The 14,983-nt window shown below is 43.7% G+C and overlaps 1 protein-coding gene across 4 annotated transcripts in view; it reads left to right on the forward strand.

Moving 5' to 3' along the window:
- Positions 1-14,983, forward strand: part of AFF1 (ALF transcription elongation factor 1) — a 141,215-nt gene that overhangs the window by 89,874 nt on the left and 36,358 nt on the right. For all 4 annotated transcript variants that reach the window (XM_071807966.1, XM_071807963.1, XM_071807964.1 and 1 more), the window contains one exon: positions 12,589-12,633. In XM_071807966.1, the coding sequence (XP_071664067.1) occupies positions 12,589-12,633 (45 nt within the window). The remainder of the gene's footprint in view (positions 1-12,588; positions 12,634-14,983) is intronic.

Raw genomic sequence — 14,983 nt, forward strand, 5'->3', positions numbered from 1 at the left:
AATTGCCAGGATCATTCAGTGTCAGGCTGAAGAAAGCAGGAGTTTAGAAGTTCATGGAAATGGTTTGATTTGTTTTGAAACCCGCGATGAGGGTGGTGGCAGGCAGGAGCTGCTGGGCTGATGCCGGGGCAGAGCAGGAGGGTGCCTGGTGGTGCAGCTTTTGTTTCGCTGAAATAACTTCAGCGTTGCCTTGGAAAGAAGAGGAGCGGATGCAAACGGGTTAAGTGCGCTTGTGAAACCGTCCTCCGGGAACGTGGCTACGTGCAAACTGCTGGTGCCCACAGAGGACCCGAAATAGCACCCAGAGAAATTATATTAGAAGGCTCTGGTAGACTTTGAGACTGGTGGGTTGGATTTGTAGTTTGCGATGAGGTCTTGTGTGTCAAAAACAAGCAAGTAGCATAAACGTAAAGGTGAAAGCAAATGCATTTATAATGTAATTTTTAAGATTTTGTTCCACTGGATGGGGGAGAGCCCTTCTGTTTGTTTCTGTTTTAGTGCACCTAAACTGAAAAGTATAACAAGGTTTTTGTTTTCCATTAACTATAGAAGTAAAACAACTCTGTAAGCAATGGCCAGCAGATCCGCTTTAGCTTTGCTTTGATTTGCTGGAATTGTTCCAGTCTCGCTGCATTATATTCGAGAACTCAGTTGGTGAGAGGGCAGACATAGGATGTGTTACTTGTTTCTGCTCATCCTTCACCAATAAACCCATGCAGCTGGGCACCTGAATGTGAACAAATGCATCCCCCAAGCATGTATTTTTTACAGCTGCTGTGGTGTGTGGTGCCTTGTTAGTACTGCACTAGAACCAAGTTTCTTCTGTCTCCACAAAGATAGCCTGATAACAAGGTTTTTATAAAATTGGTTTTCTATTTCAGTTTTCTTTCTGTTTCATTTCCTCTTTTTGTGCCTTTCTTTATATCTGTGTCTCTTTTGTTGTGGTGGTTGTGTTTTTGTTGAAATGAGGCAAGCTTTTTTTTTTCTGTGCTGAAAATTATGTGTCTTGTGGTAATTTTTAACCTCCTGTGAAAATTAATCCTAGTCTTAAGCAACCTGCTGAGAAAATTGCCTTCCCTTCTCGTGGGTTTTTCGTTCTCTGACAGCAGCTTCCTGAATTTCCTAGAACAGCTCAAGCTCCTGTTACAGGGTCTGTTCTTCCAAATAGCATCTGTGCATTATTTTACAGGATTCATGAAACCTCAGGCAATATTCTGCATAATAGAATGACCTTTAAAATCTGTGGCTATAATTTATTAAGCCAGTTGTTCATGTTTAGCTCTGTACAATTTGCGATTTTAAACAAATGATATCCGCAAAGATTTCACAACTTGGTAATAAAAGTTCCTTTCTGAAATTTTTTGAATTCAGTGCAAAAATAGCACCAAGGAAAACCTAAATGTATGCAAGTATTCCCACACTTAGGGAAGGGATGGTCTCATCCTTAAAACACAGCTTGTTTCCAAGCCTTTTTTTGTCTTATTTGTTATTGACTTAATCCAGACCTCACAGGCAACAGTACAAAGACTTTCTCATCTCATTAAGTTTTATCTCAAATTCCGTGTTTTTCCTTTTAAAAAGCTAATACTTTTTTTTTTTTTTAAATGATCTTTAAAAAAGAAGCTAACAAAAAGCTCAACTACTACAATTCTTGAACCTCAAAGAAACTGGAAGAAAATCTTGTATTAACTGCCTGCCTCTTTTTTATTCTATGCCATTTTGCTGCTTTGATTTGCTCTTCATCAGTGTCGCAGTTTCCCATGTGCAGTCAGTTCTCCTGAGTTTTGTAGGGGTTTCTATTACCCCAGCAGCTGTGGTAGTGATGTTTTCCCTTTGCATATCCTTGCAAAAACACCCATGTTTACAAATGCAGTTGACACGTCTGAATAATTTTGACTTTTATGTATGCGCATGCTAGGTTTTGGGTTAACCATATGCCCTTTGAATTGCCTTCTCCTGCTGCTCCCGAATCCCCGCAGCGTTGCAGATGGTGCAGGAATGTGGCAGAGAAGCTCCTCTGCCAGCCGGGACACTGCCGCGCTTAGTAAAGCCCTGCAGAGCGCCCGGGGCTTGTTCTGTTCTGTTCCCAGCACCGTGGGCCCCGCGGCTCTGCGAAGAGGTGCCAGCTGGCTTTAAAAAAATCTCTGCTCCTTGTGTGTGGGCTCTTTACTGATCTCGGTCCTCCACCAGCGATGTTGGTGCAAGATTTGCTTTAGACTTCAAGATCGGGTCACTCTCAGGCACTGAGGAGCCCACCAGCGGGCATGGTCACAGACATGGTCACAGAAGCTGTTTGGTTTCTCTCTTGGTAGGTGAAATCAGGTTCACCTAAGTGGTTGGTGGTGCCAGATCTGAACAAGCTGCATTGTATTAGAAGGTGTGGATGCTGATAAAACCTGTGGGTTGGGAAGAAAAATGTGGTTTTATGCCCCAGAGAGCTGTGGAGGGTAATAAGTTTCATTAGCACATCCTGCACTTCAAAACCAAGTCATCACTTTCTTTTGTTTCCAATCTGTTTAGCTGCAAGCAATTAAAAAAAACCTGATCTGTAGTTCAGAGTACTGAGACAAAAACAGTATGTTGGACCCAGGTTAGGGCATGCAAGAAGAGATGGAGTGTGGTGACACAATCTTACCCATTTGCATAGTAGGGAAAAGGAGATTTGCTGGTAGCAAAAAGTACATTGATTCCATGGGAAGTTTTCTTTGTGTCTTTTTGAAAATCTAAAATACCCAGTTTTGAAAATAATCAGGTGCCAGCATAAGAGGCACTTCAGATTTGTAAAATGCAAAGAATTGTAACACTTTCCTACTGCGGTTCATGGCAGTTTCACCAATGTAGGAGCTGGGTTAAGCTGTGAACTGTGTGCTTCCAGAGATAACTTTGACCGTAGGTGTTTGGCTCTGGATCCAAAAGCTTTACCAAACATTGGCAACTATGTAAAATTAAGACCTTTGCTCCCTGCAGGTGCGCTGAGCGTTAGTAGGAGTGCACTGTTTCCCCTTAGCTGTACCACTTCTGGTGTTCATCTGGTGCTGTGACCAGGTGATCAAAGGAGCTGAATCAACAAAAAGCAAATCCTATGGATAAAACAAAAAAGCAGATGATTTTCTGCCATGTTAAGTCCTGGACAGGCTCAGGAAAGTGCCAGGGGAAGGTGCATTGTGGCTGGGGACGGAGCCACCATGTGTTCTGCAGCCACCAAGGGCCGTCAGACCTGATCCTCCAGCCTCAGAGCCGTTTCTCCTTCGAAATTATTTTTGTTTTGCCTTCCCTTCTTCTCTCTGTCTCCCTCCCACTCAAGGGAAAAACCTCAATAGCACTGAGTCTTGCTTTCAGTGACTGCTGGGGAGCCTAACTTGCTTGCCTGCCTGAAAGACTGGGGAAGCTGATTTTGGGCTCAAGGCTGCTGTTTTAGGTGGGATTATTTTATAGCGCTTCCTTTTGTGTCTTCTGTCTGAAAGTCATTACTGCTGAAACAAGACACATTGAACTGTAAAGCTCACAGGCATTATGTTGTTAGCTTTATTATCTAATTTGTCTTTCTTTGTAGTTCTCCCTCACCCCGTTTTTTTTTAAGTGTGTCTTAAAAATTGTTATGCACTGTAAGAAAATTTTGTCTAATTGATTGGATGCTGTTTGAAAGATGGTTAGGGAACCTCTGTATCTGCAAAATAAACCCTTAACTGGTAGAGTTAGAAAAACTTTTGGCATGGCCTCCTAAGAAAGGGTTCCCCTGCATTTGGGAATCAATAAGTGTGTGCAAGAGATCTGTTGAATAAGTGCACTGTGTTTGCAGCAAAATATAAACATCTTTTAAAAACATGCTTAACGACCACCCATGCTGATAGTTTGCTTGCAGGATGATGCCTGTCTGACTATAAATGATTTTAATCACAAATGTGTTCACACAGCCTTCATATTTGTTCTGAGACATGCTCCTCTGAATAGATAACTAGAAAATTGCTGCTTCAGGTTTCCCTGAGAGCAGCTTTGTCACCCCATCCTCTAAAAAAAGGCGGAATAAAGTAAGCCAGGTTTCAGATCATTGGACTTGTCTTTGTATCATGGATATATTTTAATTTGGTTTGTGATATGGAACTTTTAAACATCCTTGGCAGAGAATCTGCTCGGTGTTTGGTGTTCCTCATGGTAGCATGCAAAAATATTTATGTATTTATGTGTTTGTTTTGATCAACAACACAATTCAAGCTTCACATTTTGGCAACCTTTTTCAATATGTAGCAGAACATTATTGCATCCATAGTCAAGATTAGTAGAAACTTGTTTGAAATATGTCTTGTCTCATTTGTTGACTGTGTCATTTTGAAAATGTGCTCTGTGTGTGCATGCATCTCACGTACGTCTGTAGTATGGTGAGAGTGGATTTCTAACTGCACAAAAATGCGAGTGGAAAGTTGCTTTGAAGAGTAAACTAGCGTGTTATCCCTCGCATGATGGTGCGCAAGTAGGGGAGTCCGGCTAATGTGCAAGATCTCCTGCTCTTGGCTGGTTGAGTATGTACAGGAGAAGCAAGGACAGGATGGTGGATTTTGGTCCAATTTTTGTCCTGTCTGGTGTTTTCAAGCAAACCCTTCATGCATATGTAGTTTTGTGATCTTCATTGCATTCTAATGGCAAAAGCCTGGGCAGTTGACAAGAAAAAATAAATTTAAAGATAAGTAATAATAGTAAATGTGATATTAAATGGGAAGCAGCTGTACATGTGAAAGTGGTTTGGTTTTTTTTAGCATGAACAGGTGACCTTCTCTGCTTATACTCTGCTGATAGCTGCAGTGGCAAAGCTCTCATTAGGAAACAAAGAAAACTAACAACACAATGAAGGGCAATGAACTCGTAATTGGCTTTTCTTATCCTTGCTGAACTGCTGGCTTGGGTTTTTCTCAGCGGTAATAATTTGGTCTGAAATTGGACAAAGAGCGGTAGCCGCAATACTTCAGCTACACACACGGACACATTGCAAATCCTTTTAGATGAGGAGCAGATACCAAGCAGTGGATGAAATGCAGACATGCTGTAGCTGCTCTTCAGCTAACCCGCCTGGCTATCTACAGGCAGTGGTTTCACCTGTGACGGCAAAGCACAAGGGCTTGTTTGTGCGGTGGGTGTCAGAGGGGCAGCTCCAAAGGGGCCGTGACAGCAAAGGCATGCAAATAAGCAGCCGTGTGGAAATTACGGAGATGAGAAGGAACAGAAAGGTCTGCAACACCTTAATGCTTGCCCAAAAGGCAGCCCGTATCCGTTCCAGTTAATGTCTGCTTCCAGACCTCCCATCCTCGTCTCTGCGTGAGTTATACGTTGTTACTGCCGCTGGCCTGGTTTGAGCCCACACATCTCAGCGGTGCCACTCAGTGACCTCTGAAATAATGCATGACCAGCTCTCTCTTGGAGACGATTTTTTTTGACAACCTGCTTGAAACTATTCTGGCACGGCTTCCTGACAAGGCAAGCTATTTAAAAACCAGGGAGAAAGCTTCAACCCCCTCCAGTTCCACACGTGCGAGCCGTACAGTCCTTCAGCTCCTTTTGACACATGTGGCAGAGCAGGATAAAACTGTGTGCTGTAAAAAAAGAAGCAACCTTAGAAGCTCTTCAACCCCATCCTCATTAGCAAAAAAAGTCACTGCTTATTCCTTGTAGTATCTATGGCAAAACCTATTATTTGAAAATGCCCAGTTTTTGAGTTTCCTGGCTTTGGCCAGTGGTCCCTCCTGCTGTGATAGTCTGGTGGGTGTCACTGTTGGCAGGAGAAGAGCTCTGTGTGGGGACAACTGATGCTGTCCCTTCCTTGCGTTACCCCCAGCTGGGGCACCACACAGCTGCTAGTTACCAGTCGGGTGCCCACACATTATCATGGCCAGTGGAGCATCTCGTTTGTGTACCAGGTGGTTCATCGAGCAGTTGAGTCCGGTTTTGGGTGATTCTTATTATCCCAATTTCTTCATTCATCTCCCTTTAGCATATCTAAGAGAGCTGTGCAAGGCTCGAGATGTGAGCAGAGCCTTACGCTCATGAAATTCTGTGGGTTTTTTTGAATTGCTGGCAAAGAGGGGGGCTTGGAGGTAGTTCTGAGAGTTCTGTCGCACAGTTGCTATGCAGCTTAAATTGAGAGCCTGCGCAGATTTTAAATTGTTTTCTAAATTAAGAGCTCCTTCTCTTCTTTTGTGGGTATGTGCACCTGTGCATTTTTGCAAGCCTGTTGTAGTAAAGGCAGACTAGTTCCTCATAGAACTTCTAGGGCTCCTTATGTTAGTGTAGGTGCTTGGAATTATGTGGGCCCTGATCCTGAAGTCCTTTTCAGCTCAGGATCAAAGTAATACTGAATCCTTCAGTGGCTGTTTTGTTGTTGTTGGCGTATTTTTCTGTGGGTTTGGTTTGGTTTACTTTTAATGGGCAAGGTTAAATCCTATTGCATAGTCAAATCAGCAGATTGCATGCTACCCAAGTTCGTATGGGAAGGGCACCATGCAAAATCTTTCACAGCCAAATATTTAATAGGTACTTGAACTGTTAATTTGGCTTCTTTTCACCTCCTGTAGCATAAGAAAAGCTACTGTTCATGTGGTTGAATGCATTATGGTTCAGAAGACAAATATTTAACTTCCTCAAAGGAAGCATGATGCTATGGAGCAAAGCAAAACTTTCTTCATCTGGTCAGCTGCAGGAGGCTGTCATGTAGATTATAATTCCTGCAGGTCTCTAGCCTTTTAAGTTGTTTATGCTCTGACGAAGTGAAGGGAGCATTAATGTTTTTATCACTCTGGTAAAGAAACTGCATTAAAATTTACCACCTAAGAATGTGGTATTAATATACATTTTTGGTTTCTGTAACCATACATTGGCTTTCTGGATACATTATTATGTTGTGCTGTGTGCAAGTAAGCGAGCAGAAAAGGAGTTACTGGAATCTGTAGGAATTTATCAATTAATCTCTCTGAAGTAAGTTTCTCAACTGTGTTTTTCCAGCACGAAAACGAGTATGACAGTGTTGTCTGAAAGGGGGAGACCTCATTACTCTCTACACTACCTGAAAGGAGGTTGTAGCGTGGAGGGGGTTGTTCTCTTCTCCAGAGTAACAAGTGATAGGACAAGAGGAAATGGCCTCAGGTTGCACCAGGGGAGGTTTAGATTGGATATTAAGAAAGAATTCTTCATAGAAAGGGTTGTCAGGCATTGGAACAGGCTGCCCAGGGAAGTAATGGAGTCACCATCCCTGGAGGAGTTTGAAAGGTGTTTAGATGACGTTCTTAGGGACATGGTTTAGTGCTAGAATTAGGTTAGGTTATGGTTGGACTCGATGATCCTGAAGGTCTCTTCCAAGTGAAATAGTTTTATGATTCTGTGAAAGGACTCTGAATTGCGTGTCATTCCCCACATCGTTATCTGGGCATATATGTACTTGCATATGAGAGATTTACAAAGCGATGTATGCTAAATGATGCTAAATTTTAGTAGATGCTAAATGAAAGTGCTTAACTCCTTCATTCAGAAATACAAAACAAAACAATCCCGCCCACCCCACCCTGAGCATATGTAGTACCTCTTTTATGTATTTGGAGTTTAACAGGTATCTGCGTAGTGATTTCTTTTTGGCTGAGGTCGCTAGTAGTGAGAAAAAAGGAAGGGGGAGAGAGTGGATATGGCATTTGGGTGTCGCTGGTCTGAGCTGTTATGTTGAACCACAAGGTTGGAGTGGAGTGCTTTCCAGACAACTCCAGCTGTGCTTGGTGGTACTTCAGGCTGTAGCCTTGTAACGCTGTCTCTTGGTAACCTTGAGATGATATACATTTGCAAAATATTGCTTGGCCTTCATCAGCCAGTTTTACAGGTTGGCAAATTGGAAAAATGAATAAATCGCAAGAAGTATTAAAAGGGGAGGATCTGGCAGTGTCTCACCATTTTAATAACATGTTGCTTGTTGTTTAGTAACTGAGGCTTAGAGGTCATATTAATGGTAGTGTCTGCATTTTTCTGTAGGCAAAATTTATTTAATGGGTTTGCTTTATGTTTATCCAGCTTTTTGTTCCAAAAACCTTAGAAACAAACTTATCCTTGATATTCTGAAATGTCTGTTTTACCAATTAAGTCTGTGAATCCTCATCAAAGAGACACTTGATTTTATTTTGATGACCTTGTTAAACCTTTCTTTTTAAGCTTGCAAGGAAGTCAGCTATTAAATTAGCCTTGCAAAACCTGTTATGTAAATTAATCAATCCAGATTCTGCTCTCATCTTATGTTGTCATGTAATTTCAAATCTGTCCCTTAATTTATGTAACAGGCATGAAACATGTTACACAGTCTGTGTCTAGCTGTTCACTGGGATGTTTTTGAGTGAGCACTGCAAATTACAAAGATGATATTATAGTTTCTTCGGCCTGCTCTCTTAAAGTAGTTTTCTGGCTTTCTGAACAAGATTTCTTTCCAAATTATATCTATTTATTTAACCTCTCCAGAGTATGTGCCTGTATCAGCAGAGGAGCTGGGCTGGAGTCTTGGGCCAAATGTGAGAACCCACCCAGAGCTGGATGTGTGTCTGAGCTCTGGTGGTGCTTTCTGCTGGGGGAGGTGTAAATGGAGAGATGTGTTCCTCTGCATGCCTTTTCAGAGGCTGTGACATCACTGGGAGTTGGGACTTCACTAGAGCAAAACCACATTTGCAACATAAATTCATATTATTGCTCAGAGGGGTGGCTATTGCTGAAGCGCAGCACCAGTTTGGATACGAATGTTGGCATTAAAAAGCAAAACTCAAAACACCCAGTGACTCATTAGTTCTGGATGTCCGTAATTGCAAAAGGCTTGACCTCGGCCATCAAAATGTTTTGTGAGTGGCACTCGGAGGTGTCTGCATCATTCCCAAACTGACAGCAAGCATGAATGTGGCATGAGGAAATCTGAGCTGGAGACTGTACAGATGACAGTGTCAGCCAGAAAATGTGTGCAGGGCTTAAATGGAGTTGTCTGTGGGGAGTGTGTTACAGCATTCCCTGTAAAGACTGCAAAACTGCTAGCAGGAATAGACAGTAATGTGTAATATTTGATCTTCTACACCCACAGTCCTCAGTGGAGCTGATGTCCTTTCAGTGATTTCTTTGGCTTTAGGGCTTTTTAAGTCTTCTTTGAGCAACATTGTATTTCTCATTTTCCCTTAACTCTTAAAGCTGGCGAAAGGACAGCCTTTAGCTGCTGGGTGGTAATTGTGGTTTCATGATAGTTGCCAGGGTGAAACAAAACCAAGATGTGACTTGAAGGAAACAAATGGGGCAAATAATTACTCAGCATGCAGAAGAGCTCAGCTCCTTTGGCCGCTGCAGGCGTAGGGTTGTAAGAAACGGGGAGTGCTGGGACATCACAGCTCGGATGGTGTGCGTGCCCTTTCTCTCAGCACCGGTGGGTTTGGGGCACAAGGACTGTGATTTTCTGCAGCCTCGCGGTAGAAATGAGAGTCTCCGTCCTACCTGAGACACAGGAGGATTCCGTGGTGCAGTCAAATGGCTCTGCCCAATTCCCTTGTGGTTTTGGCACTGAAAAGAAAAAAATTTCTGTGCGTTTCCAAACAGTCTCTGATACTAATCTCTCGAGCAAGCGTTTTACCATGTGCTTGATATGGGTGCTGCAAGTCTGTTTGTGGGCAATGGTTTTGTTTGCACATTTTGTTGCGCATTTTACTGCTGGTGGAAGTGTCGTTCAGTTTTTCAGTCTTACAGTGTAGCGGGATAGCAGAACAGAGAATAAAGATGCCTGAAAACCCATGCTCTTCAGGGAGAGTCTCTTGCAGGGGCGTAAGTTTCATAGTGTATCTTATCAGTAAACTGTTAACCAAAGACAAAAGCAATCCTGAGCATCCCTGACGCTTTATGTGCTGTATCTCTCCTGCACATATTTTGGGGGTGTGTACTTAAATCTTGTGTCATTAAAAAAAAAAAATAAGTCTTTGTGCTGCCAGTGCAGGCTTGTGCAGTCCTAGTTCAGTGTCATGTGTTTGCTTTACTTTAAATTTTGTGCACCGAAAAAGAAAGCCCTTTCTGCTAAGCAGCTGGACCTGTGAAGAACAGCAGACAGTTCACTGAGCAGTGATCCTCCTGACTATTGCACTGTAAATACTCATTGTATGTAAACCTGTACCAATTCCAGAGCCTCATCAAGCTTATCTGAAAGGACTTCAGGAAGGGATGTGAGTTGTTTGGGAAGGATAAGAGACCAAACTGGCTCTTGCAGATGCTCTCTGACTCAGGTTAAGTGAATTCCACTTTTGTCATCAGTTATCACCTCATAAAACTTAAGTTTCTGGAATGGGAGGAGCAAACAGAACTTGATTTGCTGCTATCGATCCATTGTAGAGGGAGGTTTGAGTACGTAGTCCCGGCAAGGGTCTTGATTTCTCATCTGTTTTGTGGGAAGGATTTTTACTGTGGTGCTCTCACAGGGTGTCTCCAGAGCTTTCTGAACTGATCTACTTGTTGAATACTGTTTTTGTGAGATGCCAGTTTATTTACCACTCATGAAATTAAGAAGTAACTTAGGTGGTTGAGCTACTGGATTAAGGTTGCTAGGAAGGGAAAGAAGGATCTCTTTTTTGCACCGTGAGCGGCGAAATGTGGTAGAAGTTCCCTGCTCTGTCCTCTCCAGTCCCTCCTCCTACCTCCTGTGGGTGCGCTTGCAAACCTGACTGGATCCCAGTGCCTCGCTTTCCCTCCTGTTACTCATCCAGCTGTGCCTCAGCTTCTGTTTGTCTTGGGGTAAGTAAGGTCAGAAGCAGTTATCCATGCGTGATTTTTTGAAGAAAAGTCAAATCTTTGTCAAGTGAGCACTGCCTCGATGAAAGCTTTATGTAGACTTAGACAAATGACGTTGCAGGGGAAAGAGATTCCTCATCTCCTCTTCCCCCTCCAATATAAATAGTGCAGCATATGGGAAACAGATGAGTGACCTTTCTATGAGAGCACTAAGGACACTTCTTGACTTTATTATAGTGTTTGCTTGCTTTGCTGTTTACCCTGTCTGGAGAAGATTCTTTTGATCATGCACTGTAGTTCACTGTCCTCTTCCTACAACGCGGGGATCATCTTCCTGGCTTTCTCTTTGATCAGTTATGCAGATTGCTGGACATTTCTATTGAATTTCCTATTTATAGGCAAGAAGCTGGTCTTGGATGTACTTTGCTGGTTATAAGTACTCAGCTGCAGCTGCATCCACTCTGTCCAGGGGCATGGCCCCTCAGCTGGCAGTGCCATTACCCTTGTCCCCACATGCCTGGGGAGCAGGAGGCGTTTGCTGGGCTCATCCCAGCCCTGCCTTGCTCAGCAGTAACCACACTGCCCATGCGTGGTGGTGTGTGCAGGGGAGTGTCCTGCCAGGAGCTGCTGAGTGGTTTTGCTGATGCATTAAAAGCAGATGTACGTGTTTGCACAAGCTGTAATGTCTGCTCTTTGTTCCATAACTGGCAAATATTAGAATTGCTTTTGCTTTGTACTCTTCCCCAGACCATTGTCGTGCTGCGCTTGTGAGCCTGGTTGAAGGCAGCTGTGGGTGCTGCTGGGGCTGTTGACTGGTCCTCTTCAGGTGGTGTTGGTGGAGAACCAGGGTGCTGCCAGGGGGCTGGCCTCTCTTCAGAGCTGCTCACCATGCTTGTGTTGGGGAGGCCCTGCCAGGCAGGTGTGTGGGGGTCACTGCCTGGGCTCCAGTGAAGCATAGGGGGCTCCATCTAAACATTAGGAGAAAGTTCTTTCCTTTGAGGGTGCCAGAGCACTGGAACAGGCTGCCCAGAGAGGTTGTGGAGTCTCCTTCTCTGGAGACGTTCAGAACCCACCTGGACACATTCCTGTGTGATCTGTTATAGGTGACCCTGCCTTAGCAGGTGGGTTGGACTACATGGTCTCCAGAGGTCCCTTCCAACCCTAGTCATTCTGTGATTCTGTGAAATGGTTCGGAGGAGGTGCAGGGGCAATCCCTCCATCTAGATTATATGCAGCCTCTTTCAGACATTACCATGTTACTCCTACCCAGTGTTATGTTCAAGGTTTTATTCTGAACTGCACAAGTTACATTTGTATTGCTTTTCTGTTTTTAATGGTGGTTGATGTTCCCATGAGTCCAAGAGCTGGTATTCAAGGGCCTGGTGCATCATTTCTCCGATTAAAACCACCTCTACTTTGCCTTCTCCAAGTTTGGGTCTTTATACTGGCTGGTTTTTTCTGCTGGATGCACATGGGTACTTAGACGGCAAGTCATGAAACAAGGGGAATCCTGTCAGCTGAACAAACATTATTGTTTAACAAGGTGTTTCTCTTTATGTCATTTCCTCAAGAGATGCTGTTTGGAGATACTTTCCTTCTTTTTCAACTTTCTTACAATGTATCTTCTACTAAAGACATGAAAACCACAGGCTTTGTCGAAGCTTAACTGCCTTTCTGATGAGCTTTTAATTCTTCCTAGCATTTTATTATTAATGAGCTTCCATTAAATGTATAGAACCATTGGTAAGCAAATATCTGATGAGTGCATCTCTTTGTCTCATGTCAGTTGGTAAAAAAAACAAACTCATGTTCCTTCTTTTTTTATTGTAGCAAAACTTCCCCAGTGATGTCCACTCCATTGAAGAAATTTTGAAGGTGGGTGCTCTTAAATAATAGGTCTTTGTGTTTGCTTACATTTTGCATGTGTTTAAGTAGCGTGTGGGAAAAAAAATATAGCTGTGTTTCTGTTAGCAGATGTTACAATCATTAAAAGTGTTTCTCTGGGTACAGTATGGAGCACTAATGAGAGAAGTCAGACCAGCCAGAGCTGCTCGTTCATCAAGTCAGGGGTTGCTGTTAATGAGCACGTGCTGGGTGTTGCTGCCTCTGGTCCGTGCTGCCAGCTCGGGCAGCCTGGCTCGGAATTGGAAGCGTGCACCTGTCCTTCCCATGGTGCTGCTGCTTCTCCTTCACTGTTGTTCTAGTCCATTCCTGCAAAGCTGAGCTAGCTCTGGTGCAAAACTACCTCTGTAACCCTGTGACAGAATGGGCTCTGAGCAGCACATGGACACTCAGTCGCTGGGTCACCCATCCACTGTACATGGTGTCAAAATGCACTGTGACCTGCAAGCCAGTCATGTTGATGCTGAGAAGACAGCTCCTTGATGTCAAGTGTTATTCTGAGACACTGAGGTCCTAATGGAGGTGTTTGGTTTCTGTGATTCACTTCCCTCACTGGTGCTTCAAGCTGCAAAATGCTGATGCTTTTATTGCTGTCAGGAAGCTGTCATTGGGGTAGTGTTTCATCTGAAAGGTACCTGTGCCCAGGTGCTCGCTAGCCGCTGCAGTCTGGTTGGTGTTGCAGTACAAATCCCCTGCCTGGAAGTATTACATCCTTTTCTGTTCCATGGGACACGCTGTTTTCTTGCCTGTTGGTGATGTATAAACCTGTTTCTGTAGTAACTGCAGGGAAGCTTACCCAAAAACATGGAGAGATGTAGTGCAGTGTATTGAGGAGTTTATCACCTATGGAAAGATTGCACAGCTACTGAGGGAAGCAAGGAATGAATGAAATGGCAGGAGGGGAGAAAGGAGAAAGCAGGAGTGGGAACAATACAATCAAATAGCTACCCAGGTTAGTTGTATTCTGCTTCTAGGTCTTGCACAAAAATCCCTGTAGCTTGCTCTGACTCCTGCTTGTTAAGCCAAAAGTAGCAATTTGGTTGTGTTCCTTGTAAATCTTTGCATTTTATGTTATTCCCATAAATAAGGAAACTAGAGACACTTCTGAGCTTTCATATTTGTGCCTTGATGAAAAAAGTAGCAATTCTAATTTGTGAGATTTTCACACATCAATCTGTTTGTTGCCAAAGGTACAAAAATGTGCTTTGCACTGACACATTCCTTATTAATTTCTTTTAAGCCCCTGAGCAAACTGTATGCGGTGCAAGCTCATCTGGAAACGTGTTCAGGATCAACGTGACTCCTAACTTTCTGAACTGAGCAAAGTGCTGGTGCTGTGTTACTTTACCATGTTGCTTTTTTTGGGAAGCTGGGAGGGAACAGTTGTGATGACAGCCACTCCAGATGGGGATGTGTGTGCACACAATGAGTACAGAGGAGATGTTGGGCTGGGGAGGAAAACATGAGAGAGGTATTCCTGAGAAGGCAATGAGGGTGGCAGGCCATGTGAATTCACTTCTTAGAGCAACTACATGCTTTTCAGGGTTAAAAACTGGAGGACTGGGAGCCAAGAAAGTTCTGTCTTGTGGGATTTCAACAAGGTGTTTCTGAATTTCTGAGCCCCGACCTCCTCAAAGGCCTCATCTATATTAACCACCATTAAAGTATTAATTCAAGTATTAATTTAATAATTTTACTGTCCAGGGGTGAATGAGGAGCAAGTTGAGAGCCTGTGGGTGAGAATTAAGGGGTGGGCTGGCAGGGGTGATACTGTTGTGGGTATCTATTACAGGCCACCGGATCAGGATGAGGAGGTTGATGAGGCCTTCTACAGGCAGCTGAGAGCAGCCTCACAGTCACAGGCCCTGTTTGTCGTGGGGGATTTCAGCTTCCCTGATGTTTGCTGAAAGGACTACGCAGCCAGTCAGCCACAGTCCAGGAGGTTCCTCCAGTGCATTGATGATAACTTCCTCGTGCAAATGGTGGATGAGCCAACTAGGAGAGGAGTGCTGCTGGATCTCATCCTTACTAACAAGGAGGTTCTAATTGAAGCAGTAAAGGTTGAGGGCTGCCTTGGCTGCAGAGACCATGAGGTGGTAGAGTTCAGGATCTCATGTGACAGGAACAGAAGACCAAGCAGGATCACAACCCTGGACTTCAGCAGGGCCAACTCTGACCTTTTCAAGCAATTGCTAGGGGAAATCCCATGGGCAAGGGTACTTGAAGGTAAAGGGGCCTAAGATAGTTGGTTAGCATTCAGGGACTGCTTCTACCAGACTCAAGATCAGAACATCCCAACACATAGGAGGTCAAGGAAGGGAGC

This window comes from Patagioenas fasciata, chromosome 4, assembly GCF_037038585.1.
Source record: "Patagioenas fasciata isolate bPatFas1 chromosome 4, bPatFas1.hap1, whole genome shotgun sequence".
Classification (NCBI taxonomy): Eukaryota; Metazoa; Chordata; class Aves; order Columbiformes; family Columbidae; genus Patagioenas; species Patagioenas fasciata.